Source organism: Balaenoptera physalus (assembly GCF_965194825.1).
Source record: "Balaenoptera physalus genome assembly, chromosome: 7".
NCBI classification, from domain to species: Eukaryota; Metazoa; Chordata; class Mammalia; order Artiodactyla; family Balaenopteridae; genus Balaenoptera; species Balaenoptera physalus.
In genome coordinates, this window is record NC_138886.1 from 65,221,127 (window position 1) to 65,248,616 (window position 27,490).

The window sequence follows — 27,490 nt, forward strand, 5'->3', positions numbered from 1 at the left end:
GGGGACTGGTGCCAGTGTTTTGTAGGGTGGGGCTGGATCTTGTCTTTCTGGTCGGCAGGACCGTGTCTGGTGTTGTGTTTTGGGGTGTCTGTGAGCTTAGTATGATTTTAGGCAGCCTCTCTGCTAATGGGTGGGGTTGTGTTCCTGTCTTGCTAGTTGTTTGGCATGGGATGTCCAGCACTGAGCTTGCTGGCCGTTGGGTAGATCCGGGTCTTAACGTTGAGATGGAGATGTCTGGGAGAATTCTTGCCAATTGATATTACGTGGGGCCAGGAGTTCTCTGGTGGTCCAACGTCCTGCTCTCGGCTCTCCCACCTCGGAGGCCCAGGCCTGACACCAGGCCAGAGCACCAACACCCTGTCAGCCACATGGCTCAGAAGACAAGGTAGAAGAAAAGAAAGAAAAAAAACTATTAATATAAAAGAAAAATGAAAAAAAAGAAGAGAGCAACTGAACCATTAAACAAATCCACCAATGATAACAAGCGCTAAAAACTAAATTATGATAAACATAAAAGTCAGAAACAAATCAGTTTCAGACAGCAAACCCCACATCTACAGTTGCATCCAAAATCCTCCACCTCAATTTTGGGATGATTTGTTTTTTCTTCAGGTATTCCACAGATGCAGGGTACATCAAGTTGATTGTGGGGATTTAATCCGCTGCTCCTGAGGCTGTGCAGAGAAATTTCCCTTTCTCTAGTTTGTTCGCACAGCTCCTGGGGTTCAGCTTTGGTTTTGGCCCCACCTGTGCATGTAGGTCACCCTCAGGTGTCTGTTCCTTGCTGAGACAGGAGGGGGTTAAAGCAGTGGCTGATTAAGGTGCTCTTGCTCACTCAGGCTGGGGAGAGGGAGGGGTATGGTAGTCATAATTGGAATGCAGGGCGGTGGCAGATGCCAGCGTGATGTTGCAACAGACTGAGGTGCGCCTTGTGTTCTCCTAGGGAAGTTGTCCCTGGATCATGGGACCCTGGCAGTGACAGGCTGCACAGGCTCCCAGGGTGGGGGGGGCGGTGTGGATAGTGACCTGTGCTTGCACACAGGATTCTTGGTAGCAGCAGCAGCAGCATTACCGGTTTCATACACGTCTCTGGGGTCTTAGCTGGTAGTCGTGGTTCGCACCCATCTCTGGAGCTTGCTTAGGCAGTGCTCTGCCTTCTGTGGGCACACGGGGAAGGAATCCCGTCTCCTCAGGCACCCCGAAACAATGGTCTCTTGCCTCTTTGGCAGGTCAAGACTTTTTCCTAGACTCCCTCCCGGCTAGCTGTGGCTCCTAGCCCCCTCAGGCTATCTTCACGCAGCCACCCCCAGTCTTCTCCCCGGGATCTGACCTCTGAAGCCCGAGCCTCAGCTCCCAGCCCCTACCCGCCCCGGCAAGTGCGCAGACAAGCCTCTCGGGCTGTGAGTGCTGGTCGGCACCGATCCTCTCTGCAGGATTCTCTCCGCTTTGCCGTCTGCACCTCTGTTGCTGCGCTTTCCTCTGTGGCTCCGAAGCTTCCCCCCTGCCCAACCCCCGTCTCTGCCAGTGAAGGGGTTCCTAGTGTGTGGAAACTTTTCCTCCTTCACAGCTCCCTCCCAGAGGTGCAGGTCCCGTCCCTATTCACCATACACCATGATCAAGTGGGATTTATCCCAGGGATGCAAGTATTCTTCAATATACTGAAATCAATCAAAGTGATACACCATATTAACAAATTGAAGAATAAAAACCATATGATCATCTCAATAGAGGCAGAAAAAGCTTTTGAAAAAATTCAACACCTATTTATGGTAAAAACTCTCCAGAATGTGCATAGAGGGAACCCACCTCAACATAATAAAGGCCATATATGACAAACCCACAGCAAACATCATTCGCAATGGTGAAAAACTGAAAGCATTTCCTCTAAGATCAGGAACAAGACAAGGATGTCCACTCTCTCCACTATTATTCAACATAGTTTTGGAAGTCCTAGCCATGGCAATCAGAGAAGAAAAAGAAATAAAAGGAATCCAAATTGGAAAAGAAGAAGTAAAATTGTCACTGTTTGCAAATGACATGATACTATATACATAGAGAATCCTAAAGATGCCACCAGAAAACTATTAGAGCTAATCAGTGAATTTGGTAAAGTTGCAGGATACAAAATTAATGCACAGAAATCTCTTGCATTCTTATACACTAATGATGAAAAATCTGAAAGAGAAATTAAGGAAACACTCCCATTTACCATTGCAACAAAAAAGAATAAAATACCTAGGAATAAACCTACATCGGGAGACAGAAGACCTGTACTCAGAAAACTATAAGACACTGCTGAAAGAAATTAAAGATGATACAAACAGATGGAGAGATATACCATGCTCTTGGATTGGAAGAATCAATATTGTGAAAATGACTATACTACCCAAAGCAATCTACAGATTCAATGCAATACCTTTCAAATTACCAATGACATTTTTTACAGAACTAGAACAAAATATCTTCAAATTTGTATGGAACCAGAAAAGACCCCTAGTAGCCAAAGCAGTCTTGAGGGAAAAAAACCGAGCTGTAGTAATCAGAATCCCTGACTTCAGACTATACTGCAAAGCTACAGTCATCAAGACAATATGGTACTGGTATATAAAAAGAGAAATATAGATCAATGGAGCAGGATAGAAAGCCCAGAGATAAATTCACGCACCTATGGTCAACTAATCTATGACAACGGAGGCAAGGATATACAATGGAGAAAAGACAGCCTCTTCAATAAGTGGTGCTGGGAAAACTGGACAGGTACATGTAAAAGAATGAAATTAGAACACTCCCTAACACCATACACAAAAGTAAACTCAAAATGGATTAGAGACCTAAAGGTAAGACTGGACACTATCAAACTCTTAGAGGAAAACATAGGAAGAACACTCTGACATAAATCACAGCAAGATCTTTTTTGATCCACCTCCTAGAGTAATGGAAATAAAAACAAAAATAAACAAATGGGACCTATTGAAACTTAAAAACTTTTGCACAGCAAAGGAAACTACAAACAAGACGAAAAGACAGCCCTCAGAATGGGAGAAAATATTTGCAAAAGAATCAATGGACAAAGGATTAATCTCCAATATATATAAACAGCTCATGCAGCTGAATATTAAAAAAACAAACAACCCAATCCGTCAATGGACAGAAGACCACAATAGACATTTCTCCAAAGAAGGCAGACAGATGGCCAAGAAACACATGAAAAGCTGCTCTACATCACTAATTATTAGAGAAATGCAAATCAAAACTACAATGAGGTATCACCTCACACCAGTTAGAATGGCCATCATCAAAAAATCTACAAACAATAAATGCTGGAGAGGGTGTGGAGAAAAGGGAACCCTCTTGCACTGTTGGTGGGAGTGTAAATTGATACAGCCACTATGGAGAACAGTATGGAGGTTCCTTAAAAAACTAAAAATAGAATTAACATATGACCCAGCAATCCCACTATTGGGCATATCCCCAGAGAAAACCATAATTCAAAAGACACATGCAATCCTATGTTCATTGCAGCACTATTTGCAATTGCCAGGTCATGGAAGCAACCTAAATGCCCATCGACAGACGAATGGATAAAGATGTAGTACATATATACAATGGAATATTACTCTGCCATAAAAAGGAATGAATTTGGGTCCTTTGTAGAGACGTGGATGTATCTAGAGACTGTCATACAGAGTGAAGTAAGTCAGAAAGAGGAAAACAAATATCGTATATTAACGCATATATGTGGAACCTAGAAAAATGGTACAGATGAACCGGTTTGCAGGTCAGAAATTGAGACACAGACGTAGAGAACAAATGTATGGGCACCAAGGGGGGAAAGTGGCAGGGTGTGGTGGTGGTGGTGGTGTGATGAATTTGGAGATTGGGATTGACATATATACACTAATATGTATAAAATGGATAACTAGTAAGAACCTGCTGTATAAAAAAATAAGTAAAATAAAATTCAAAAAAAAAGTTGTGTTAGTTCTTTATATATTTTGAATATTAACCCCTTATCTGGTATATGGTTTGTAAAAATTTCCTCCAAGTCTGTAGGCAGCCATTGCATTTTGTTAATTATTTATTTTGCAGTGCAGAAGCTTTTGAGTTTGATGTATTCCCAGTTGTTGATTTTTATTTGTATTGATTGTGCTTTTGATGTCATATCCAAAATATCATTGGCAAGACCAATATCTTTGGGCTTCTTCTCTATGTTTTCTTTACGAGTGTTATGGTATTAGGTCTTATGTTTAAGTTTTTGATCCATTTTGAGTTAATTTTTGTGAATGGTGTGAGAAAGGGGTCTAATTTCATTGTTCTGCATGTATTTCTCCAGTTTTCCCAGCACCATTTGTTGAAGAGACTATGTTTTCCCCATTGGGTGTTCTTGGTTCCCTTGTTGAATATTAGCTGACCATAAAACACCATAAAGGTGTTTTAATTCTGGACTCTCTGTTCTGTTCCATTGGTCTAGTTGTCTATTTTTGTGCCAATGCCACATTGTTTTTTATTACTATGGCTTGCTGATGCTATGATCTTATGTATCTCAATATATAAGGAAATCCCAAAGAGTGAATCAAAACATTGTTGTAATTAATTGATGATTTTAGTAAAGTAGCAGGTTACAAAATCAACTTATAGAAATCTGTGGCATTCCTTTACATTAATGAGGAAGCATTGGAATAAGAAATAAAGAAAACTTTCCCATTCACAATAGCATCAAAAACAATAAAATATTTAGGAATAAATTTACCAGAAAAGTAAAAGATCTGGAAGATGAAAACTGCATGACTTTGCTGAAAGAAATTGAGGAAAATACAAAGGGAAAGGCATCCCTTCTTCATGGATCAGAAGAATTAATATTGTTAAAATGACCATACCACCCAAAGCCATCTAGAGATTCAACACAATCCCCATCAAAATACCAAAGGAATTCTTCACAGAAATAAAAGAAACAATCCTAAAATTTGTGTGGAACCACAAAAGACCCCAAGTAGCAAAAGCAATTCTGAGAAAAAAGAACAAAATTGGAGGTATCACAGTTCCTGATTTCAAACTGTCCTATCAGTGTTTTGAACTCACTTCCTTTATTCTAAATCTGCAGAAAAGCCTAGCAATTCACTTTCTCAAGTAAGGGAATCAGTTATGACAAATGCTAATGTTTTAGGAGAAGATCTCACCGAAGACTTTTCTCTGAAGAATGTGTAACATCCTGGCTTTGATCCCTGGATATGCAAACTAAAAGTATCATTTTCATTATTCCTAAAAGTACATTAATATTATATATTGGCATAGTGTCTATATTATTTATTTACAATATTTGAATTTTCATAAAATGTAATTGGATACACAGCAGCAATTCATTTGGGTTTATATTTGGTAAACTGATATTATAATGTATATTACAGGACCTATGAATTTTATTTTAGGAAATTTTCCTATGATTAATTCTATTTCTCTGCTCTTTTCCCCAAAGCTGCAATGCAAATATATTTTCATTTTACATCACTTAATTTTCAAAAATTGTGTTGATAAGGACATGCGAGGCAAAAATCCACAGTTTTACATAGGATTGTGTGTTGTAGAGGATATTTAATGTCAGATGAACATAGCCACTAATAGATGCCATCTGCTGGAAAACAGATGACTTATCTATAGAGCCCTGTGTTTAGTGTCTGGTTACTATAAAGAAGTGGTTAGTAAAAGACAGGTAGTTAAATAAAAAACAATTTTTGGATTTTAATTGCTTTTATTTAAAAAAATGTAAAGTATTATAATTTGCAAGATTTTTGGATGTGTAAACTTTTAAAACAATTCCCTGGCGTTCCAGTGGCTAAGACTTAGCCTTCCCCTGTGGAGCGTGTGGGTTTGATCCCTGGTTGGGGAACTAAAATCCCACATGCCTCAGGGCCAAAAAACCAAAACATAAAACAGAAGCAACATTGTAACAAATTCAATAAAGACTTAAAAAAATGGTCCATATCAAAAAAAAATCTTTAAAAAAACCCAAAACAATTACTGGAAATGCTATTAGGTAATGAAACTTGTAGAATAGGAAGCTTGGTTTTTAGCAGGTTTTTAGCGTTAGTTAAAATGTGCTAGCCACATGGTTTGGTAATTCTTGAATTTAAATACTTTGGAGCCATCATATAAATATATCTCAAGCATGTATGCCTACTGAAGGATCGGGGCTGAGTGCCATGTTACACTGCCTTACTAACTTTGCTTTTGTAATCTTAGTATTTATGTTCTTATTTCTTTTCTATCTGAAAAAGATGAAATTACTGGAACAAGAACGTCCTCTCTAGAACTAAAGATTTTGCATTGTCAGTTAAGGATGGTTAACCCTTGATGTGATGTTTGTTGTAAATACTTTTGGTTTATGTGACATTTTAGTAAAAACAAGTGAGTTTAGAATGGAGAACAAAAATCAAAGAAATTCAGGTTCATCATAATATATTGCATTTTATTCCTTTTACATCTCAGTGTTAAGAGTACATTTGGCAAGAAACCTGAGTTAATCATAAAAGTGTTATTAGATGTTGAACATTTTTTCTTTTAAATTGAATTCCAAAAATATTCAGAGATAAAGTGCAGCTTGTTTATATTGTTGATGGTGATAGGGATACATGCCTGCCTGAAATGATTCACAGGGAGTTCGACACAATCCGGTGCACACTGTGTTTTGATGGACTGTGAGTAGGTGTGACTGGGCGACTCTAATGAAATATAGGAAAGTCCTCTGACTACTTTTTAAATAATTGCTTTAGAAGTTGTTTTTCTTTTTTTTTTAATTAAAAAATTTTAAAAAATTTATTTATTTAATTTTGGCTGCGTTGGGTCTTCGTTGCTGCGTGCGGGCTTTCTCTAGTTGCAGCGAGAGGAGGCTGCTCTTTGTTGCGGTGCACGGGCTTCTCATTGCGGTGGCTTCTCTTGTTGCGGAGCACGGGCCCTATGCGTGCAGGCTTCAGTAGTTGTGGCACGTGGGCTCAGTAGTTGCGGCTCGCGGGCTCTGGAACACAGGCTCAGTAGTTGTGGCGCCCGGGCTTAGCTGCTCCGTGGCATGTGGGATCTTCCCGGACCAGGGCTCGAACCCGTGTCCCCTGCATTGGCAGGCGATTCTCAACCACTGCACCACCAGGGAAGCCCCTGTTTTTCTTAATAATAATGCTATCAATTGAATTTTTGTAATGCTTGATCGATTTTTCAACGCTTTTCATACTTTTGCTTGCCTCCTCTTAGTTGATACCCACAACAACCATGTGAGAAAGGTAACTTAAACATCATTTCTATTTTACAAATGTGGAAAGTAAGGTTCAGAGAACTGGTACCATTCATTTGTGTAGTGAGGAAGTTCTAGGGTCAGAATTAGAATGGAGATAACAGATGTGAAATGTTTAGCACCTTGCTTGCCGTTTAGAAATTACAAAGTGAATGTTACGTGCTGTTTGAATATATTATCATCATCCTTATCTTCCAGTCCTTTTTGCATTATACTACAACACTGTTTCTTTTAGAAACATGCTATTTTTGTGTATAAAGTAATATCTGAAAGCAGGTATAGTGACAACTCAGTTTCATATTTCTTGAACTCACTTTTCCGAGTGAATCTTGCTTAACTGGTGATGAAACATGATAATGTATGAAAGAGCTAACCAGTGCCATGCTGTCAGTCATTCAAAAATGGTAGTTCCCCATCTCTTATTTTTCTCAGACTTGTTTTTTCTGAGAGACTGAATTTTTAGTATACTATATTGCAAAATTACTACTGTAGGTAAGAATAGCAAAATAACTTTTACATAATATAGTTAATATTAATTAAATAAATACATGTTATATATATATATCAGATATATAGAACACTGTGTTTCATGCTGTGATACTAACAAAGGGGTATAATACTTATTTTCTCAAAAAGTGTCAAATTTAGTTGGGGTGGCACTATAGAAACACATGAAAAATTAAATAATATAAGGTTTATCACAAGGCTGTATGTAATTAATTGCCCAAAGAATGCTATCAACTCAGAATTGAAGGTGGTCAAAGTTTGAAGGCTTCCTGGAGGAGACTAGAGCCACCTGGGCCCTGTTATCAGGATCTGAAAGCCCAGAAGGAAGGGAGACATCAGACAGATCAGAACTTAGAGGTCATGCTAACTTTCCAACAGTCTGAGATAATATCTTTTAACAATCAGTAAATCAAGCATCTTGCCTGTATTGGCAATTTATTCTCAGTCTAATGATAAGGAGAACTCTTTTCTTTTGAGAGCTTGGCTTATCTCTTTGGATAATTTTATAATTTGTACTGCCTTAGAAACTAGAGTACACACAGGCATGTACCATTTTCGACACATACTGCAATATTTTTGATGTGCTAAACTTAAAAAATGTGAAGATAGTGTTTATAAGTTAAGTAAGTAGCCATTATGGGGCCTGAGTATATATATGAAGACCAGATAATGGAATTTCTGGGTCATATGGTAACTCTATATTTAACTTTTTGAAGAACTGCCAAACTGTTTTCAAAAGCCTCTGCACCATTTCAACATCTCCACAGGCAGTGTATGAAGGCTCCAATTTCTCCACAAAATGTGCTTTATTTTTTAACAGAGAAACATTTATATTGTAGGAAAAGCTGGCGAATTTATGTTTATTATATTTTAAAATATTACCATTGCATAAAAAGACAAGATATGAAACGTATAAAAGACTTTTAAAATGTAGTCCTTTGATATCTATTTGTCACTGACTGTCCAGTTTGCAGTTTGTCTTTTTGCCAACATAAAGAATAAGAAATCAGCAAGCGAAAGTGATAAAAAAAGAATTTTACTCCGTAGGGAAGTGTCTAATTTCTGGCCCAAAGTCTCAAAGTTCATGGGTTGCTGAAAGCCAGTAAGGTATCCCTCAAGGCTCCTGTGTTTCAGAAAGTAAGTGCATGATTCATTAAGGAAAGAAGCTGTCCTCTCCCCCTCATTTTGGGTGCACTTTGAATCTAAAAGTCAAGGAAAACTAATAAAATTAGATAGTATTTTTGACATGCCAAAAAAAGTCTGTGTAAAAGGTATAAATTTTATAGTTTCAGGTTGTTAAAATTTTTAAAGAATTTTTTTGGGGGGGATTTGTGAATATTATTTTTGAAATTAAACACACTAAGGGGCAGATTATACCAGTACTAGGAATGCTTTTGTCCCATTTGAAAGTGATGTTCCTTATGTTTGTTTGAAAAATTTTGGTCTTTAATCTTCTTTGGTAAAGAACATAGGTTTTCTTTTTTAAGGAATACTTGCCCTTATAGCTGTTTCTAGCCTTAGCATCAAACAAGCTTTGTTCTTCAAGAATAATTCACAGTAAATAATGCAATGCCTCTGAAAGTCTCTCTGGAATATCAGAATTAATTTAAAACAGAATTCTGGCATGTTGATAAGTTCCAAATTATATTTGGAAATCATATCTTTTTTGGATTATATTTTTCTTCTCTTTACATTTGTAAAACTTTTTATTCATTGGGTATTTACTCAGTGCTTATTATAGGCAAAGCACTGTGCTAAGCATCAGGGAACATTTTATAAAGGATTATTTATTTCACTTAATATTTATAAAATACCCACAGCATATAGAGCATTGTGACAGGCACCATAGTAAATAATTCCTGGCCTCTAGGAACTAGCACTCTATTGTATTTGAGGGAGAGTAAATATATACACATGAAATAAGTTAAGTAGCAGTGCAGGAATTAAGTGCCTGAGTGGTTTAATTATGTTCAGAGAAGGTCAAAGTCAGCATGAATGAGAATGTTAGTAATAGGTGTCATGGAATAGATGAACCCTGAAATGGGCTCAGGAAATTGTTAGAATTTGAATAGTGTTAGGGGAGTTGAAAGGAAAGGACCTGGTGGTGCTAGAGACCATGGATAAATTGTGAAAAGTCACAATGGTGGTGAGGTTCCTGTCTGGATAGCAAAGGAGCAGATCATCTCCTTTTTCATCAAGTTGAGGATCCTAGGAGGAAGTGAAGTCTTTACAGGAGACGGCATGTGGGCGTGTTGTGACCTGAGGGGAGACCTTGGTTCAGTAAAGAGTTTCAGCAATAGGATTGGATTGACACAGTCTGACACGGAACTAGCATTGCTTGCTGATGGCTTTGATTTAGGGATGGAGAGGATCGGGTGAAAGAAGGAGGAATTAAGACTTACTACAAAGTTTTTGACTGGAACAATTGGGTGGATGTTGGTTCAATGTACTCGTAAAGAGGACTATTATAAACACCTTAGGAGGAAAAACAGCAGTACTTGAGATGGTTATGAGGTATCTAGGGGGAGATGCCTAGTGGGCAGTCAGATCTGTAATTCTGGATTTCAGTGGATCTGCCAGGAATGCAGAAATGTAATTGTTAAGAAATAATCCAAACTCTCAGTATTTATTAGCATTAATATTAGTGTGGTTTTCTTAATCTCATATTTGTCAATAAGAGCTTTAAAAATTTAAGTACTTAATTTCATTATTTTAAAATCTTTATTTCAAATATCCCACTCTGCTAACCCTAGTTATTTAATTGAATGTTGTCCTGGTTGATTTTTTTTTGATAACCGTTAATACTTGGTATCTTGATTATATAAACCAAGAATGATTTAGGACAACAGACAGTTGTTAGACAGTCTTTCAGAGGTTGTTTATTTTTATTTATATACATACAGACTTCACATATATTCTTTTTTAATAACTTCTTTTTTAAAAAAAAATCGAGGTAACATTGATTTATAACATTATATAAATTTCATGTGTACCACATTTTAATTCAACTTCTGAATACACTATAGCATACCCACCACCAAAAGTCTGGTTTCCATACATCACCATACAGTTAACCCTCTTTAACCATTTTGCCCTCCCCTGACCCTTTCCCTCTGTAACCACTACTCTGTTCTCTGTGTCTACATGTTTGTTTTTGTTTGGTTTGTTTTTTTCATTTATTTTGTTTTTGCTTGTCTGTGTTTTATATTCCACATATGAGTGAATTGATAGGGTATTTGTCTTTCTCTCTCTGACTCATTTCACTTAGCATAATACCTTCAAGGTCCACCCTTGTTGAAAATGGCAAGATTTCATCTTTTTTATGGCTTAATAGTATTCCATTGCTTGTATATACCACATCTTCTTTATCCATTCATCTGTTGATGGGCAGTGAGGTTGTTTCCATATCTCAGCTCTTGTAAATAATGCTGCAATGAACATAGGGGTGCATATATGTATGGTTAGGCTACACTCAAGATGCCTGTTCTCTTGCTCTCTGTACATCCCCTGCTAGACCAGTCCCTGCTTCACTCACATGACTATCCAGTTGTCTTAATTATAAGGCTTAATTAGCTCCTGGTAACTGATGAGCCCACCTGACATCAATTCCCCCTATAAATGGTGGCCTCCTTCTCCCCTGAGTAGCAAAGACTGTTGTCATGTCCTGCCCAGCATCTGCCCCCACATGGTGGGGTGTAGCTCCAGGACCCTTTGTGTAAGATGCCCCTGTCCAATAAATCACTACTGTCTCTGTCACTGTCTCTGGGCTCTTTCTTCAGTGTCAAGGCTTGGCAGGCAACTCCACGACTTGCAGGCCTTCAGAGTGCAGTGCAATAACATCTCTTTTCAAATTAGTGTTTTCATATTTGGATAAATTTGGAGAAGTGGAACAGCTGGATCATGTGGTAGTAAATTAAGTATATACTTAATTTTTTGAGCAGTCTCCATACTGTTTTCTACAGTGGCTGCACCAGTTTACATTCCCACCAATAGTGCACAAGTGTTCCCTTTTCTCCACATCCTCACCAATACTTATTTGTTGTCTTTTTGATAATTAGCCATTCTAATGCACATGAGATTGAGACTGAGGGTAGTCATCAGTTAGATCCATTAAACTGGAACTTGCTTAATAAATAATGAACTGTAACCTGCCTTCACTGATCAAGCTTGCTTTAATTGTTCTGTAAGCATCAGGTAGCCTAAAAAATGTTTGCCTGAGTTGTGTTTCAGGAACTTGGAGTCAGCTGTGTCCAGTTAGAGTTTGATCTGGTGAGGACTGGTGGGGTCACCAACCCTCCAAATGGGCATGCGTGAATGTACAATCAGTGACCTTTTGACGTCAGAAGGCCCAAAACTCCACCTACAGAACGTGCATCCCGAGGAGAAGCATGTAGCTTACTTGCGCCTGCGCAGAATGATGATACCTCACCTTTTTCTTGTCTCCAATTACTTTCCCCACACTCCCCACGCCTCAGCTTTACCCAGAAGTATCCCAAGCCCTTCACCTTTGGGGAGGTGGATTTGAGATTTGTTCTCCCGTCTCTTTGCTTGGCTGCCTCATGAATAAACCCTTTCTCTGCTGCAAATCTTTGTCTCAGCATTTGGCTTGCTGCACCTTAGACAAATGGACCTGGTTTGGTAACAAGATAATATTTCATTGCTGTTTTAACATGTGTTTTTCTAATAATTGGTGATGTTGAACACCTTTTCATGTGCCTGTTGGCTGTCTTTATTTCTTCTTGGGGAAAAATGTGTATTCAGATCCTCTGCCCACTTTTTAATTGAGTTCTTTGTTGTTGTTGAGTTGTATGAGTTCTTTCATATTTTGGATATTGGCTGCTTATAGATATATGATTTGCAGATGTCTTCTCCCATTTGGTAGGTTGTCCTTTTGTTTTGTTGATGGTTTCTTTTGCTGTGCAGAAGCATTTTAGTTTGTTGTAGTCCCATTTGCATATTTTGTTTTCATTTCCCTTGCCTTAGGAGACATATCTAGAATGATATTGCTAAAGCTGATGTCAGAGAGCATACTACTGCCTATTTTTTTTCTAGGATTTTTATGGTTTCAGTTCTTACATTCAAGTCTTTAATCCATTTTGAGTTAATTTTTGTATATGGTGTAAGACAGTGATCTAGTTTCATTCTTTTGCATGTGGCTGTCCAGTTTTCCCAACACCATTTATTGACGAGACTGTCCTTTATCCATTGTATGTTCTTTACTCCTTTAATTTAAATTAATTGTCCATATATGTGAGAGTTTATATCTGGACTTTCAGTTCTGTTCCATTGATCTGTCTGTTTTTCTGCCAATACCATGCTATTTTGATTAGTATAGCTTTGTAGTATAATTTGAAATAAGGGAATGTGATACCTTGAACTTTTTTTTTTTCCCCCTCAGGATTGCTTTGGCTATTATTGGTTCCATACAAATTTTAGCATTTTTTGGTTCTATTTTTGTGAAAAATATTATTAAGATTTTGATACAGATTGCACTGAATCTGTAGATTGCTTTAGGTAATATGGACATTTTAACAATGCTGATTCTTCCAGTCTGTGAACACAGAATATCTTTGTATTTCTTCATGTCTTCAGTTTTTTCAACAGTGTCTTATAGTTTTCGGTCTACAGGTCTTTCACCTCCTTGGTTGAATTTATTCCTAGGTATTTTATTCTTTTTGTTGTGATAGTAAATGGGATTTTTTTTAAATTTCTCTTTCTGCTAGTTTGTTGTTAGTGTGTAGAAACACAAAACAGATTTTTGTATACTGATTTTGTACCCAGCAACTTGACTGTATTCATTTATTATTTTTAATAGTTTTTTTGTGGCAACTTTAGGTTTTTCTATATATAAAATACTCTCATCAGCAGATAGGGACAGTTTTACTTCTTCTTTTCCAATTTGGGTGTCTTTTATTTCTTTTTCATGCCTAATTGCTCTGGCTAGGACTTCTAATACCAAGTTGAATATGAGTGGTGAGAGTGGGCATCCTTGTTTTGTTCCTGATCTTAGAGGGATAGCTTTTAATTTTTCACCATTGAGTATGATGCTAGTGGGTTTGTCATAAATAGCCTTTATTATGTTACGGTACCTTCCTTCTATACCCATTTTATTGAGAGCTTTTATTATAAATAGGTGTTGAATCTTGTCAAATGCTTTTTCTGCATCTGTTGAGATAATCATGTGATTTTTATCCTTTGTTTTGTTAATGTGGTATATCATGTTGATTGATTTGCAGATATTGAACAATCCTTGCATTCCTGGAATAAATCCCACTATCATGGTGTATGATCCTTTTAATGTACTGTTGTGTTTGGTTTGCTAATTTGTTTTTGGCCATGCTGCATGGCTTGTGAGATCTTAGTTCCCCGACCAGGGATTGAACCCGGGCCCTCGGCAGTGAAAGCTTGGAGTCCTAACCACTGGACCACCAGGGAATTCCTGGTTTGCTAATATTTTGTTGAGGATTTTTCCGTTTATGTTCATTAGAGATATTGGTATATAATTTTCTTTTTTTGTGTTGTGCTTGTCTGGTTTTGGTATCAAGATAATGTTGACCTTATAAAATGCATTAGCAAGTGTTCTCTCCTTTTAAATTTTTTGGAAGATTTTGAGAATGATAGGTATTAAATCATCTTTGAATATTTGGTAGAATTTACCACTTCATATGTATTCTTAGTCTTATTTTTATTCTTTTAGCAATTTGTGAATAGCATCTCTTTCTTACAATACAAATTATATGATGCATCTCATGAAATCATTCATAGTGGTAGTAATTAATATTAACTAGCACTTTTAAATAAATAACCAATACAAATGATCAAAATTTGGGAGCCATAAAATGACATGAGGATATTTAAAATTGCTTTATGACATCACTACTGCTTCTACTAGGTAGCCTAAAATGCAAACTGGCTGTGTAAGTCAAGAATCTCAATTCTGTTTTCCAAAAATTCCAGTGTGCTCCTGTTTTTCCTCTATATAGAGAGAAGTTGTAATATATTCTTGATTTTTATCCATTTCTGGCCATGTTTTAATTCCTCTCTTATCCTAATCCCAGGACTATCTGTTTCTGGCTGTCTCTCTGAAATGCTTTAACTTTAACCTGATGCTCTGTGGAAATGGAACAGCTGTATACAGTAGAGGAATCTATCATGGAGTAAAATTAAATCTTTTGCAATAGGTTTACTTTACTTTTATCTCTCCTTCCACAATCCATTTGATTTTGCCCAGTGACTGAATTTTTTGTGAAATATTTAAAATATCATTAACAAATATATCTTTTTACATTTTTTTTTTGGTCAAAAAAAGTAATATTTCTTGAAAACCAACTTCTGCCTGAGACTTTGATATCTGTAAAAGTGTAAATAGGCAGCCACCTAGAACCCGAATGATTAGGTTCATTTTTTTTTTTTAACATCTTTTTTGGAGTATAACTGCTTTACAATGGTGTGTTAGTTTCTGCTTTATAACAAAGTGAATCAGTTATACATATACCTATGTCCCCATATCTCTTCCCTCTTGTGTCTCCCTCCCTCCCACACTCCCTGTCCCACCCCTCTAGGTAGTCACAAAGCACCGAGCTGATCTCTCTGTGCTATGCGGCTGCTTCCCACTAGCTATCTGTTTTATGTTTGGTAGTGTATATATGTCCATGCCACTCTCTCACTTTGTCCCAGCTTACCCTTCCCCATCCCCATATCCTCAAGTCCATTCTCTAGTAGTCTGTGTCTTTATTCCCATCTTGCCCCTAGGTTCTTCATGAACTTTTTTTTTTTTTTTTTAGATTCCATATATATGTGTTAGCATATGGTATTTGTTTTTCTCTTTCTGACTTACTTCACTCTGTATGACAGACTAGGTTCATCCACCTCACTACAAATAACTCAATTTCGTTTCTTTTTATGGCTGAGTAATATTCCATTGTATATATGTGCCACATCTTCTTTATCCATTCATCCAATGATGGACACTTAGGTTGCTTCCATGTCCTGGCTATTGTAAATAGAGCTGCAATGAACATTGTGGTACATGACTTTTTTTTTTTTTTTTTTTTTTTTAAGATTACAAAGGTCATTTTATTAAATTGTGGTAAGTACGCTAAACATGAGATCTACTGTCTTAACAAATTTTCAAGTACACAATACAGTATTGTTAACTATAGGTACAATGTTTCACAGCAGATCTCTAGAACATATTCATCTTGCATAACTGAAACTATATCCTTGAACAACAACTTCCCATTTCCCAGGTGGCCAACATTCTACTCTCTGCTTCTATGAATTTGACTATTCTAGATACCCCCAAAGTGGATTCATGCAGGATTTGCCCTTCTGTGACTGGTTTATTTCACTTAGTATAAAGTCCTCCAAGTTCATCCATGCTGTTGCATATTGCAGGATTTCCTTCTTTTTTTTTTTTTATTAACTTATTTATTTTTGGCTGTGTTGGGTCTTCGTTTCTGTGCGAGGGCTTTCTCTAATTGCGGCGAGCGGGGGCCACTCTTCATCGCCGTGCGCGGGCCTCTCACTATCGCGGCCTCTCTTGTTGCGGAGCACAGGCTCCAGACGCGCAGGCTCAGTAATTGTGGCTCACGGGGCCCAGCTGCTCCTCAGCATGTGGGATCTTCCCAGACCAGGGCTCGAACCCGTGACATGACTCTTTTTGAATAATGGTTTTCTCAGGGTGTATGCCCAGTAGTGGGATTGCTGGGTCGTATGGTAGTTCTATTTTTAGTTTTTTAAGAAACCTCCATACTGTTCTCCTTAGTGGCTGTATCAATTTACATTCCCACCAACAGTGCAAGAGGGTTCCCTTTTCTCCACACCCTCTCCAGCATTTATTGTTTGTAGATTTTTTGATGATGGCCATTCTGACCAGCGTGAGATGATATATCATTGTAGTTTTGATTTGCATTTCTCTAATGATTAATGATGTTGAACATTCTTTCATGTGTTTGTTGGCAATCTGTATATCTTCTTTGAAGAAATGTCTATTTAGCTCTTCTGCCCATTTTTGGATTGGGTTGTTTGTTTTTTTGATGTTGAGCTGCATGAGCTACTTGTAAATTTTGGAGATTAATCCTTGTCAATTGCTTCATTTGCAAATATTTTCTCCCATTCTGAGGGTTGTCCTTTCGTCTTGTTTATGGTTTCCTTTGCTGTGCAAAAGCTTTTAAGTTTCATTAGGTCCCATTGTTTATTTTTGTTTTTTTGTCCATTTCTCTAGGAGGTGGGTCAAAAAGGATCTTGCTTTGATTTATGTCAAAGAGTGTTTTGCCTATGTTTTCCTCTAAGAGTTTTAGAGTGTGTGGCCTTACATTTAGGTCTTTAATCCATTTTGAGTTTATTTTTGTATATGGTGTTAGGGAGTGTTCTAATTTCATTCTTTTCCATGTAGCTGTCCAGTTTTCCCAGCACCACTTACTGAAGAGGCTGGCTTTTCTCCACTGTATATTCTTGCCTCCTTTATCAAAGATAAGATGACCATATGTGTGTGGGTTTATCTCTGGGCTTTCTATCCTGTTCCATTGATCTATATTTCTGTTTTTGTGCCAGTACCATACTGTCTTGATTACTGTAGCTTTGTAGTATAGCCTGAAGTCAGTGAGCCTGATTCCTCCAGCTCCATTTTTCTTTCTCAAGATTGCTTTGGCTATTCGGGGTCTTTTGTGTTTCCCTACAAATTGTGAAATTTTTTGTTCTAGTTCTGTGAAAAATGCCATTGGTAGTTTGATAGGGATTGCATTGTATCTGTAGATTGCTTTGGGTAGTATAGTCATTTTCACAATTTTGATTCTTCCAATCCAAGAACATGGTATATCTCTCCATCTGTTTGTATCATCTTTAATTTCTTTCATCAGTGTCTTATAATTTTCTGCATACAGATCTTTTGTCTCCTTAGGTAGGTTTATTCCTAGATATTTTATTCTTTTTGTTGCAGTGGTAAATGGGAGCATTTTCATAATTTCACTGTCAGATTTCTCATTAGTGTATAGGAATGCAAGATATTTGTGTGCATTAATTTTGTATCCTGCTACTTTACCGAATTCATTGATTAGCTCTAGTAGTTTTCTGGTAGCATCCTTAGGATTCTCTATGTATAGTATCATGTCATCTGCAAACAGTGACAGCTTTACTTCCTCTTTTCTGATTTGGATTCCTTTTATTTCTTTTTCTTTTCTGATTGCTGTGGCTAAAACTTCCAAAACTATTGTTGAATAATAGTGGTGAGAGTGGGCAACCTTGTCTTGTTCCTGATCTTAGTGGAAATGGTTTCAGTTTTTCACCATTGAGGATGATGTTTGCTGTGGGTTTGTCATATATGGCCTTTATTATGTTGAGGAAAGTTCCCTCTATTCCTACTTTCTGGAGGGTTTTTATCATAAATGGGTGTTGAATTTTGTCGAAAGCTTTCTCTGCATCTGTTGAGACGACCATATGGTTTTTCTCCTTCAATTTGTTAATGTGGTGTATCACATTGATTGATTTGCGTATATTAAAGAATCCTTGCATCCCGGGGATAAACCCCACTTGATCATGGTTTATGATCCTTTTAACATGCTGTTGGATTCTGTTTGCTAGTATTTTGTTGAGGATTTTTGCATCTATGTTCATCAGTGATATTGGCCTGTAGTTTTCTTTCTTTGTGACATCTTTGTCTGGTTTTGGGATCACAGTGATGGTGGCCTCGTAGAATGAGTTTGGGAGTGTTCCTTCCTCTGCTATATTTTGGAAGAGTTTGAGAAGCACAGGTGTTAGCTCTTCTCTAAATGTTTGACAGAATTCGCCTGTGGAGCCATCTGGTCCTGGGCTTTTGTTTGTTGGAAGATTTTTAATCACAGTTTCAATTTCAGTGCTTGTGATTGGTCTGTTTATATTTTCTATTTCTTCCTGGTTCAGTCTCTGAAGGTTGTGCATTTCTAAGAATTTGTCCATTTCTTCCAGGTTGTCCGTTTTATTGGCATAAAGTTGCTTGTAGTAATCTCTCATGATCCTTTGTATTTCTGCAGTGTCAGTTGTTACTTCTCCTTTTTCATTTCGAATTCTGTTGATTTGAGTCTTCTCGCTTTTTTTCTTGATGAGTCTGGCTAATGGTGTATCAATTTTGTTTATCTTCTCAAAGAACCAGCTTTTAGTTTTATTGGTCTTTGCTGTCATTTCCTTCATTTCTTTTTCATTTATTTCTGATCTGATCTTTATGATTTCTTTCCTTCTGCTAACTTTGGGGTTCTTTTGTTCTTCTTTCTCTGATTGCTTTAGGTGTAAGGTTAGTTTGTTTATTTGAGATGTTTCTTGTTTCTTAAGGTAGGATTGTATTGCTATAAACTTCCTTCTTAGAACTGCTTTTGCTGCATCCCATAGGTTTTGGGTCATCGTGTTTTCATTGTCATTTGTGTCTAGGTATTTTTTGATTTCCTCTTTGATTTCTTCAGTGATCTCTTGGTTATTAAGTAGTGTGTTGTTTAGCCTCCATGTGTTTGTAATTTTTACAGTTTTTTTCCATAATTGACATCTAGTCTCATAGCGTTGTGGTCGGAAAAGATACTTGATATGATTTCAATTTTTTAAATTTACCAAGGCTTGATTTGTGACCCAAGATATGATCTATCCTGGAGAATGTTCTATGAGCAGTTGAGAAGCATGTGTATTCTGTTGTTTTGGAGTGAAAATCCTATAAATATCAATTAAGTCCATCTTGTTTAATGTATCATTTAAAGCTTGTGTTTCCTTATTTATTTTCATTTTGGATGATCTGTCCATTGATGAAAGTGGGGTGTTAATGTCCCCTACTATGATTGTGTTACTGTCAATTTCCCCTTTTATGGCTGTTAGTATTTGCGTTATGTATTGAGGTGCTCCTATGTTGGGTGCATAAATATTTACAATTGTTACATCTTCTTCTTGGATTGCTCCCTTGATCATTCTGTAGCGTCCTTCTTTGTCTCTTGTAATAGTCTTTGTTTTAAAGTCTATTTTGTCTGATATGAGAATTGCTACTCCAGCTTTCTTTTGATTTCCATTTGCATGGAATATCTTTTTCCATCCCCTCACTTTCAGTCTGTATGTGTCCCTAGGTCTGAAGTGGGTCTCTTGTAGACAGCATATATATGGGTCTAGTTTTTGTATCCATTCAGCCAGTCTATGTCTTTTGGTTGGAGCATTTAATCCCTTTACATTTAAGGTAATTAACCATATGTATGTTCCTATTACCATTTTCTTAATTGTTTTGGTTTTGTTGTTGTAGGTCTTTTCCTTCTCTTGTGTTTCCTGCCTAGAGAAGTTCTTTTAGCCTTTGTTGTAAAGCTCGTTTGGTGGTGTTGAATTCTCTTAGCTTTGGTTGTCTGTAAAGGTTTTAATTTCTCCGTCAAATCTGAATGAGATCCTTGCTGGGTAGAGTAATCTTGGTTGTAGGTTTTTCTCCTTCATCACTTTAAATATGTCCTGCCACTCCCTTCTGGCTTGCAGAGTTTCTGCTGAAAGATCAGCTGTTAACCTTATGGGGATTCCCTTGTGTGTTATTTGTTGTTTTTCCCTTGCTGCTTTTAATATTTTTTCTTTGTATTTAATTTTTGATAGTTTGGTTAATATGTGTCTTGGCGTGTTTCTCCTTGGGTTTATTCTGTATGGGACTCTCTGTGCTTTCTGGACTTGATTAACTATTTCCTTTCTGATATTAGGGGAGTTTCCAACTATAATCTCTTCAAATATTTTCTCAGTCCCTTTTTCTCTTCTTCTTCTGGGACCCCTATAATTCAAATGTTGATGCGTTTAATGTTGTCCCAGAGGTCTCTGAGACTGTCCTCAATTCTTGTCATTCTTTTTTCTTTATTCTGCTCTGCAGCAGTTATTTCCACTATTTTATCTTCCAGATCACTTATCCATTCTTCTGCCTCAGTTATTCTGCTCTTGATCCCTTCTAGAGAATTTTTAATTTCTATTATTGTGTTGTTCATCACTGTTTGTTTGCTCTTTAGTTCTTCAGGTCCTTGTTAAACGTTTCTTATATGTTCTCCATTCTATTTCCAAGATTTTGGATCATCTTTACTATCATTATTCTGAATTCTTTTTCAGGTAGACTGCCTATTTCTTCTTCATTTGTTAGGTCTGCTGGGTTTTTTCCTTGTTCCTTCATCTGCTATGTGTTTCTCTTTCTTCTCATTTTGCTTAGCTTACTGTGATTGGGGTCTCTTTTTCACAGGCTGCAGGTTCGTAGTTCCCATTGTTTTTGGTGTCTGTCCCCAGTTGCTAAGGTTGGTTCAGTGGGTTGTGTTGGCTTCCTGGTGGAGGGGACTAGTGCCTGTGTTCTGGTGGATGAGGCTGCATCTTATCTTTCTGGTGGGCAGGTCCACGTCTGGTGGTGTGTTTTGGGGTGTCTGTGGCATTATTATGATTTTAGGCAGCCTCTCTGCTAATGGATGGGGTTGTGTTCCTGTCTTGCTAGTTGTTTGGCATAGGGTGTACAGCACTGTAGCTTGCTGGTTGTTGAGTGGAGCTGGGTCTTGGCATTGAGATGGAGATCTCTGGGAGATTTTCACCGTTTGATATTATGTGGAGCTGGGACGTCTCTTGTGGACCCGTGTCCTGAACTTGGCTCTCCCACCTCAGAGGCACAGCCCTGATGCCTGGCTGGAGCACCAAGAGCCTGTCATCCACATGTCTCAGAATAAAAGGGAGAAAAAAAAGAAAGAAAGAAAGAAGACAGCAACCAGACCGGAAAAGAAATCCACGAATGATAACAAGTGCTAAAAACTATACTAAAAAAAAAAAAAATGGACAGACAGAACCCTAGGACAAATGGTAAAAGCAAAGCTATACAGACAAAATCACACACAGAAGCATACACATACACACTCACGAAAAAGGAAAAATATATATATATCGTGGCTCCCAAAGTCCACCACCTCAATTTGGGATGATTCGTTGTCTATTCAGGTATTCCACAGATGCAGGGTACATCAAGTTGATTGTGGAGAATTAATCCACTGCTCTGAGGCTGCTGGGAGAGATTTCCCTTTCTCTTCTTTGTTCGCGCAGCTCCTGGGGTTCAGCTTTGGATTTGTCCCTGCCTCTGCGTGTAGGTCGCCTAAGGGCGTCTGTTCTTTGCTCAGATCAGACGCGGTTAAAGGAGCAGCTGCTTCGGGGGCTCTGGCTCACTCAGGCGGGGGCGGGGAGGGAGGAATACGCAGGCGGGGCGAGCCTGCGGCGCAGAGGCCGGCGTGACGTTGCACCAGCCTGAGGTGCGCCGTGCGTTCTCCTGGGGAAGTCCCTGGATCACGGGACCCTGGCAGTGGCGGGCTGCACAGGCTCCCGGGAGGGGAGGTGTGGAGCTTGACCTGTGCTTGCACACAGGCTTCTTGGTGGCGGCAGCAGCAGCGTTAGAGTTTCATGCCCGTCTCTGGGGTCCGCGCTGATAGCCGAGGCTCGCGCCTGTCTCTGGGACTCCTTTAAGCGGCGCTCTTAATCCCCTCTCCTTATGCACCAGGAAACAAAGAGGCAAGAAGAAATCTCTTGCCTCTTCGGCAGCTCCAGACCTTTTCCCGGACACCCTCCCGGCTAGCTGTGGCGCACTAGCCCCCTTCAGGCTATGTTCACGCAGCCAACCCCAGTCCTCTCCCTGGGATCCGACCTCTGAAGCCTGAGCCTCAGCTCCCAGCCCCGCCCGCCCCGGTGGGTGAGCAGACAAGCCTCTCGGGCTGGTGAGTACTGGTCGGCACCAATCCTCTGTGCGGGAATCTCTCCGCTTTGCCCTTCGCACCCCTGTGGCTGCGCTCTCCTCCGTGGCTCCGAAGCTTCTCCCCTCCACCACCCGCAGCCTCCGCCAGTGAAGGGGCTTCTTAGTGTGTGGAAACCTTTCCTCCTTCACAGCTCCCTCCCAGAGGTGCAGGTCCCGTCCCTATTCTTTGTCTCTGTTTTTTCTTTTTTCTTTTGCCCTACCCAGGTACGTGGGGAGTTTCTTGCCTTTTGGGAGGTCTGAGGTCTTCTGCAGGCATTTAGTAGGTGTTCTGTAGGAGTTGTTCCACATGTAGATGTATTTCTGATGTATTTGTGGGGCGGAAGGTGATCTCCACTTCTTACTCTTCCGCCATCTTGAAGCTCCTCCGCACAAGCCTCTTAGATAGCCTCATCCACCAAAGGGCAGACAGCAGAAGCAAGAAGAACTACAGTTGTGCAGCCTGTGCCCGGGGAGAAATTCCAATGGCAGGTATTGGTGACACATCTTCTTCTTTGGCAGGTGGCAGCCTGGCAACTCGTGGTTGTAGGTAGGCGGCCTCAGTTCCTTGCCACATGGATCTCTCCTTAGGGCTGCTTGAATGTCCTCATGACATGGTAGCTGGCTTAACCCAGGATGAGTGATCTTGGGATAGCTGGTTTTCCTTAGTTAACAATCATCTTTGGTTGTTCCCCGTTACCTGCGCCAGTCCCCTCCCCTGTCCCCTCCCCCCTGGTACTTTAGCTCAGGGAGGAAGGAGCTCAGAGGGACTTGGCCGAATAAGGGACCTGCGAGCCTAGGGATGAGTTTTAAGCCGCTTTCCCCATAGTCAGGAGGAGGGGTGCTGACGCTCCAGCCGGACCCTGCACCTCCCTTTCCCTGTTTCCCCTCAGGACGCTCAGGTCCACCCTGATTAGGTTCATTTTTATTTCCATTACTTAGGTATGACCAGTGCATCTCTTTTATCCTAGATTTTCTATAATTTTCCTTTTTTTCTCTAAATGAACTGGTGGAGTTGATTTTGGAGAGAATATGGAATTAAACTTTGTAATTTCCATTTGCTCCCTCTACTCCCTGCAACTCTCCTGCTATCCCAGGCAGTCTTTATTAATGTTTCCAATTTTCCCATCCATTTACTAAAGCTTAGCAACTGTCCCAAGTTTTTATGGTTTCTCATAGCTTTCTGGGTAAAGTTTAAATTCTTTAGCTTAATCATTTATTATCTACATACTTCTCAAATTTCCATCATTTTCCTCTTCAAATATTCTGAATTATTTGTACTTCCTTAGAACACATTGTTGTGTTCTGCTGTACATCTGCTTCTAAGCCGTCCACTTGGCTCTCAGAGTTTCTTCCTTCTTCCAGCTGCTCCCAGTGGAACACCACGACCTTTACTAGTGGTCTTTATATGGAGCTCTGGGACACAGGCCCATTGATAGACTGCTGCTGCCACAACTTGGCTATCAGTAGAGATGTGGTTGGAGCAAGCTACAATTCCCTTATTTCCCCATTCCTTTATTTCTCACAGTACCACCACAGGTACGGCTGGATCAGACTTCAGAGAATAGTTGGAGTAAATAAAGGAAATTAAAGTATAGTAGAGAAACATTTAAAACCAAGACTAAATCCAATTTCCCTCCTGCCCAAGGGAAAGCAATCAAGAAGTTGAATCCATCAGAGAGTGGCCTCTTGTATACTTCCTTTACTCGTTTGTATTCAGGACTGTACTTCTGAGTGCCTCCTTCTACTCACCGTGCACCTTTGGGAACCTCATTCTCTAGCCTCAGGACTGGTTTTGGTCCGGGGGTTACTTTTCTCAGCCATGTGTTTCAACAAGGTTGAATCCTTTTGGCTACTTCCTGTTAACATTGTCCATGGTAGGCTTTGACACCCAAATTTTGCAGAGTAGTTAAGAGTTTGTATGATTGTCTCTAAGTCTGATCACCTTTGAAGTCTTCCTGCCAATGTAAATTTTAGAAATGCCTTTGATTGTTCTAGTTGTTCGTGGATAACTCTTGAATCAGACACACACTCACTGTAAACCTTTCCCAAAGACCATTGTTAAATTTCAGACGGAGTGTAACCTGAACCAATAATACAAAGAGAAATATTTTCCTTAATGCCCCCAAAAGGATTCTCTCATAATGAAGATACTACTTCACTTTATATAGAGCATGATTTTTCTCTGTCTCTGACTGACCCCCTTATTCAAATTGAACTCCCTTGGCCTGTTTTATAAAGAACGAAGTCCATGGACAAGCCAGGGCAGCTTATTTGGTTAAGTAAAGATTCAGCTAAAGCTGTTAAATCACCATGGACTAGATTAGATTAAATTTTATTATAAGGGTAGCTATTGGCTAGCCTCCTTATTGGTGGAGTTGAGTTTTTTTTGTTGTTGTTCTTTCTATTACACATCTCACTCCCACTTGTCCTTTGCCATATTCCTCCAAAAGCCTGTCAACGTCATTTGGTATAAACATCCTTTTGTGCATCTCTGGCAATCTAGCATAGCTCCATCACAGCATTATACCACAATCATTGATTTATTTGTCTGTTTTCCTAGTGTGTGGAATTTAGTGAGCAATCAGTAAATGTTTATTGAATGATAAATGAATCAGTAAAAGAAATTGGCATCTGTTATCTTCTAAAATTTACTCTATTTCAGCAATTCCTTAATGATTAGGTGTAAGATTTCATGGAGAGCTAGTTTATTTTCTAGTGATTAAAATTCAGTGCCTGCAGTTAAAATTTCTGTGCGTTGCATGTTAAGTTTTGAATTATAAGTACCTTGATCAGGAAAAAAGGACCAGAGAGCTGCTGAGGCCCAGCCCACAGTTAGTATTTACTCCCAGCACTGGAGCTGTACTTTGTACAGCCTTCTGTCTTGGGGAAGAAGAAACTGAAATAAGAGAGTATGCTTTGAGAATCAGTCCCCTCTCGTCTAGTAAATGGCAGATAGTCAGATGCTCTGTATTGTATTATTTATTTAACCCTTTGCTATTTTGACAAAAAGTTAAATCTTTTTACATATAGAAAAGCCTCTAATGCTGGTGTGATTTCTGTTTAAAAGTAGGAAATACATGTTACTGAGGAATGGAAGAGAAGGAATTTTCTTTTTCTGAATATGTGTATTTATGCATAAGTATACAGGAAATTTACAAAGTATTTTTAAATGTATGTGCTCTACTTTGTGTAAAGCTTCCATATAAGGGATTTAAAAATTACCGTGCACATTTAGATCTAAGCTGTTTGGCCCACTGTTGCTCTATCATATGTATTTTTTGGATATTTTAGAACATAGATATTTTGAAGAAAAAGAAATAGTTGTCAGCAAAAGTTTTTCTTTTTTAAAAGAGGAGTTAATAAAATGCCTGTTTCATGATCAAATATATTATTTGACTTTTCTTTTAGAAATTTCAAGAAATTGCTGAAAAAAATATGGAAAAATTGAACCGTATTGAGAAGTCACATGAACAATTGGTTGTTGAAAACACACATTTCAAAAACTTGTTATCACAGACTAAAAGGGAACAAACATCCTTGCTGGCGGCCTGTGCGTTGATGGCTGGTGCCTTATATCCTCTGTATAGCCGATCATCTGCCTTATCCACACAGAGAGATTTTCTCCAGGGGCAGGTCAACACCTTTGAGTTGTTAAAATTGGAAGTTAGAACTCTAGCCCAGGCTTTGTCAATTGTAGAGGAAAAGAAGCAAGAGGAAGCCAAGATGAAGAAAAAAGCATTCAAAGGATTGATACGTGTATTCCGGAAAGGCGTTATTGCAATTTTGGCAGCAAACAGACTCAAGATTTTGGGCCAGTCGTGTGCCTCTCTTTTTACCTGGATGGAGAGTTTCAAAGAAGGCATAGGCATGTTAGTGTGTACAGGAGAGCCCAAAGACAAGCATAAATTTCCAAGTAAGATAATTTGTGCTTTTAAAAATCTGAGTTGAATGTAAGTGACATACGAAGTGAATATGTTGGGCAAAAACATAAAAAAATTATTTACAATGTCAAATCATGTAACATATCTACATACATATGTAGATATGTATGTGTGTATGAATGTGTGTATCTATGTATAAATTAGGCTTTAATTTTTTGTTGTAAACATTAAAATATAAAGAAAGTAGCAAATATATATGATTTCAACTTTGTCTAGCTTTATTATATTTGAATGCTCTTTTGACAGTAAATTGAAAAGTTTGTACAGCGATTTTTCAATAAAGTCAATCCAGAAACTCTGCCCTATTTAAAATTAATTAGTAGCATAATTTACTTTCACTTTCTTTGAATTAGTATAAAATGATCAGAGTTAAAAATCTATTGAAGAATTGAATGAAAATGAAACTAATGTAAGTTTTATAGCTAACTTTATTTGAATGCTTGACTATTCTGAGGAAACAATTATTTCAGTTTTTAACTTTTCAAAAGCAAGCTATTAAGTAAGTAGAACTAAAGAAAATTTCCTTCTCCCTTTTCTTTTATGATGTCAGTTACCATTATATATAGAGAGGAGTTAATAAAATGCCTGTTTGTTTCATGATCAAATACATTAGTTGACTTCTCTTCTTATATGGAAAAATTGAACTGTAAATAAAGTCAATAAAATCTCACATCTATTGTAGACTTCTCTGCACTAGGTGAAGCTCTACGTACAAATTTTGATCTACTTCTTAAATAGCTAAATATTGCTATAATTTTTAAATGGATTTTAATAAATTTTTGTAGAATTGCATAATGGATTTTCTTCTGTTTTTGCAGAACATCAAAAGGAGCAGTTACGTTGTTTGCAAGCTCTCAGTTGGCTCACCAGTTCTGACCTTCTTGCTGCAATAATCAGTTCTATGGCTGAGTTACAGGACGCTATTAGTAAAACAGGTATGATTCCCCATTTTATGTCCTTGCAAAATACATTTAAAAAGCAAATGTCCAGAAATTCTTTATGGTACAAATTCTAATAAACCTTCAAGGAAGAAAATGTATTTGTTTTTAT

The 27,490-nt window shown here is 38.3% G+C and overlaps 1 protein-coding gene across 23 annotated transcripts in view; it reads left to right on the forward strand.

The window, feature by feature from the left end:
- Positions 1 to 27,490, forward strand: part of CCDC171 (coiled-coil domain containing 171) — a 378,190-nt gene that overhangs the window by 167,152 nt on the left and 183,548 nt on the right. For all 23 annotated transcript variants that reach the window (XR_014265395.1, XM_082467922.1, XM_082467938.1 and 20 more), the window contains 2 exons: positions 25,908 to 26,412; positions 27,259 to 27,375. Coding sequence is in view for 22 of the 23 variants with exons in the window: in XM_082467922.1 (XP_082324048.1) it covers positions 25,908 to 26,412; positions 27,259 to 27,375 (622 nt within the window). In the remaining variant the exon portion in view is untranslated. The remainder of the gene's footprint in view (positions 1 to 25,907; positions 26,413 to 27,258; positions 27,376 to 27,490) is intronic.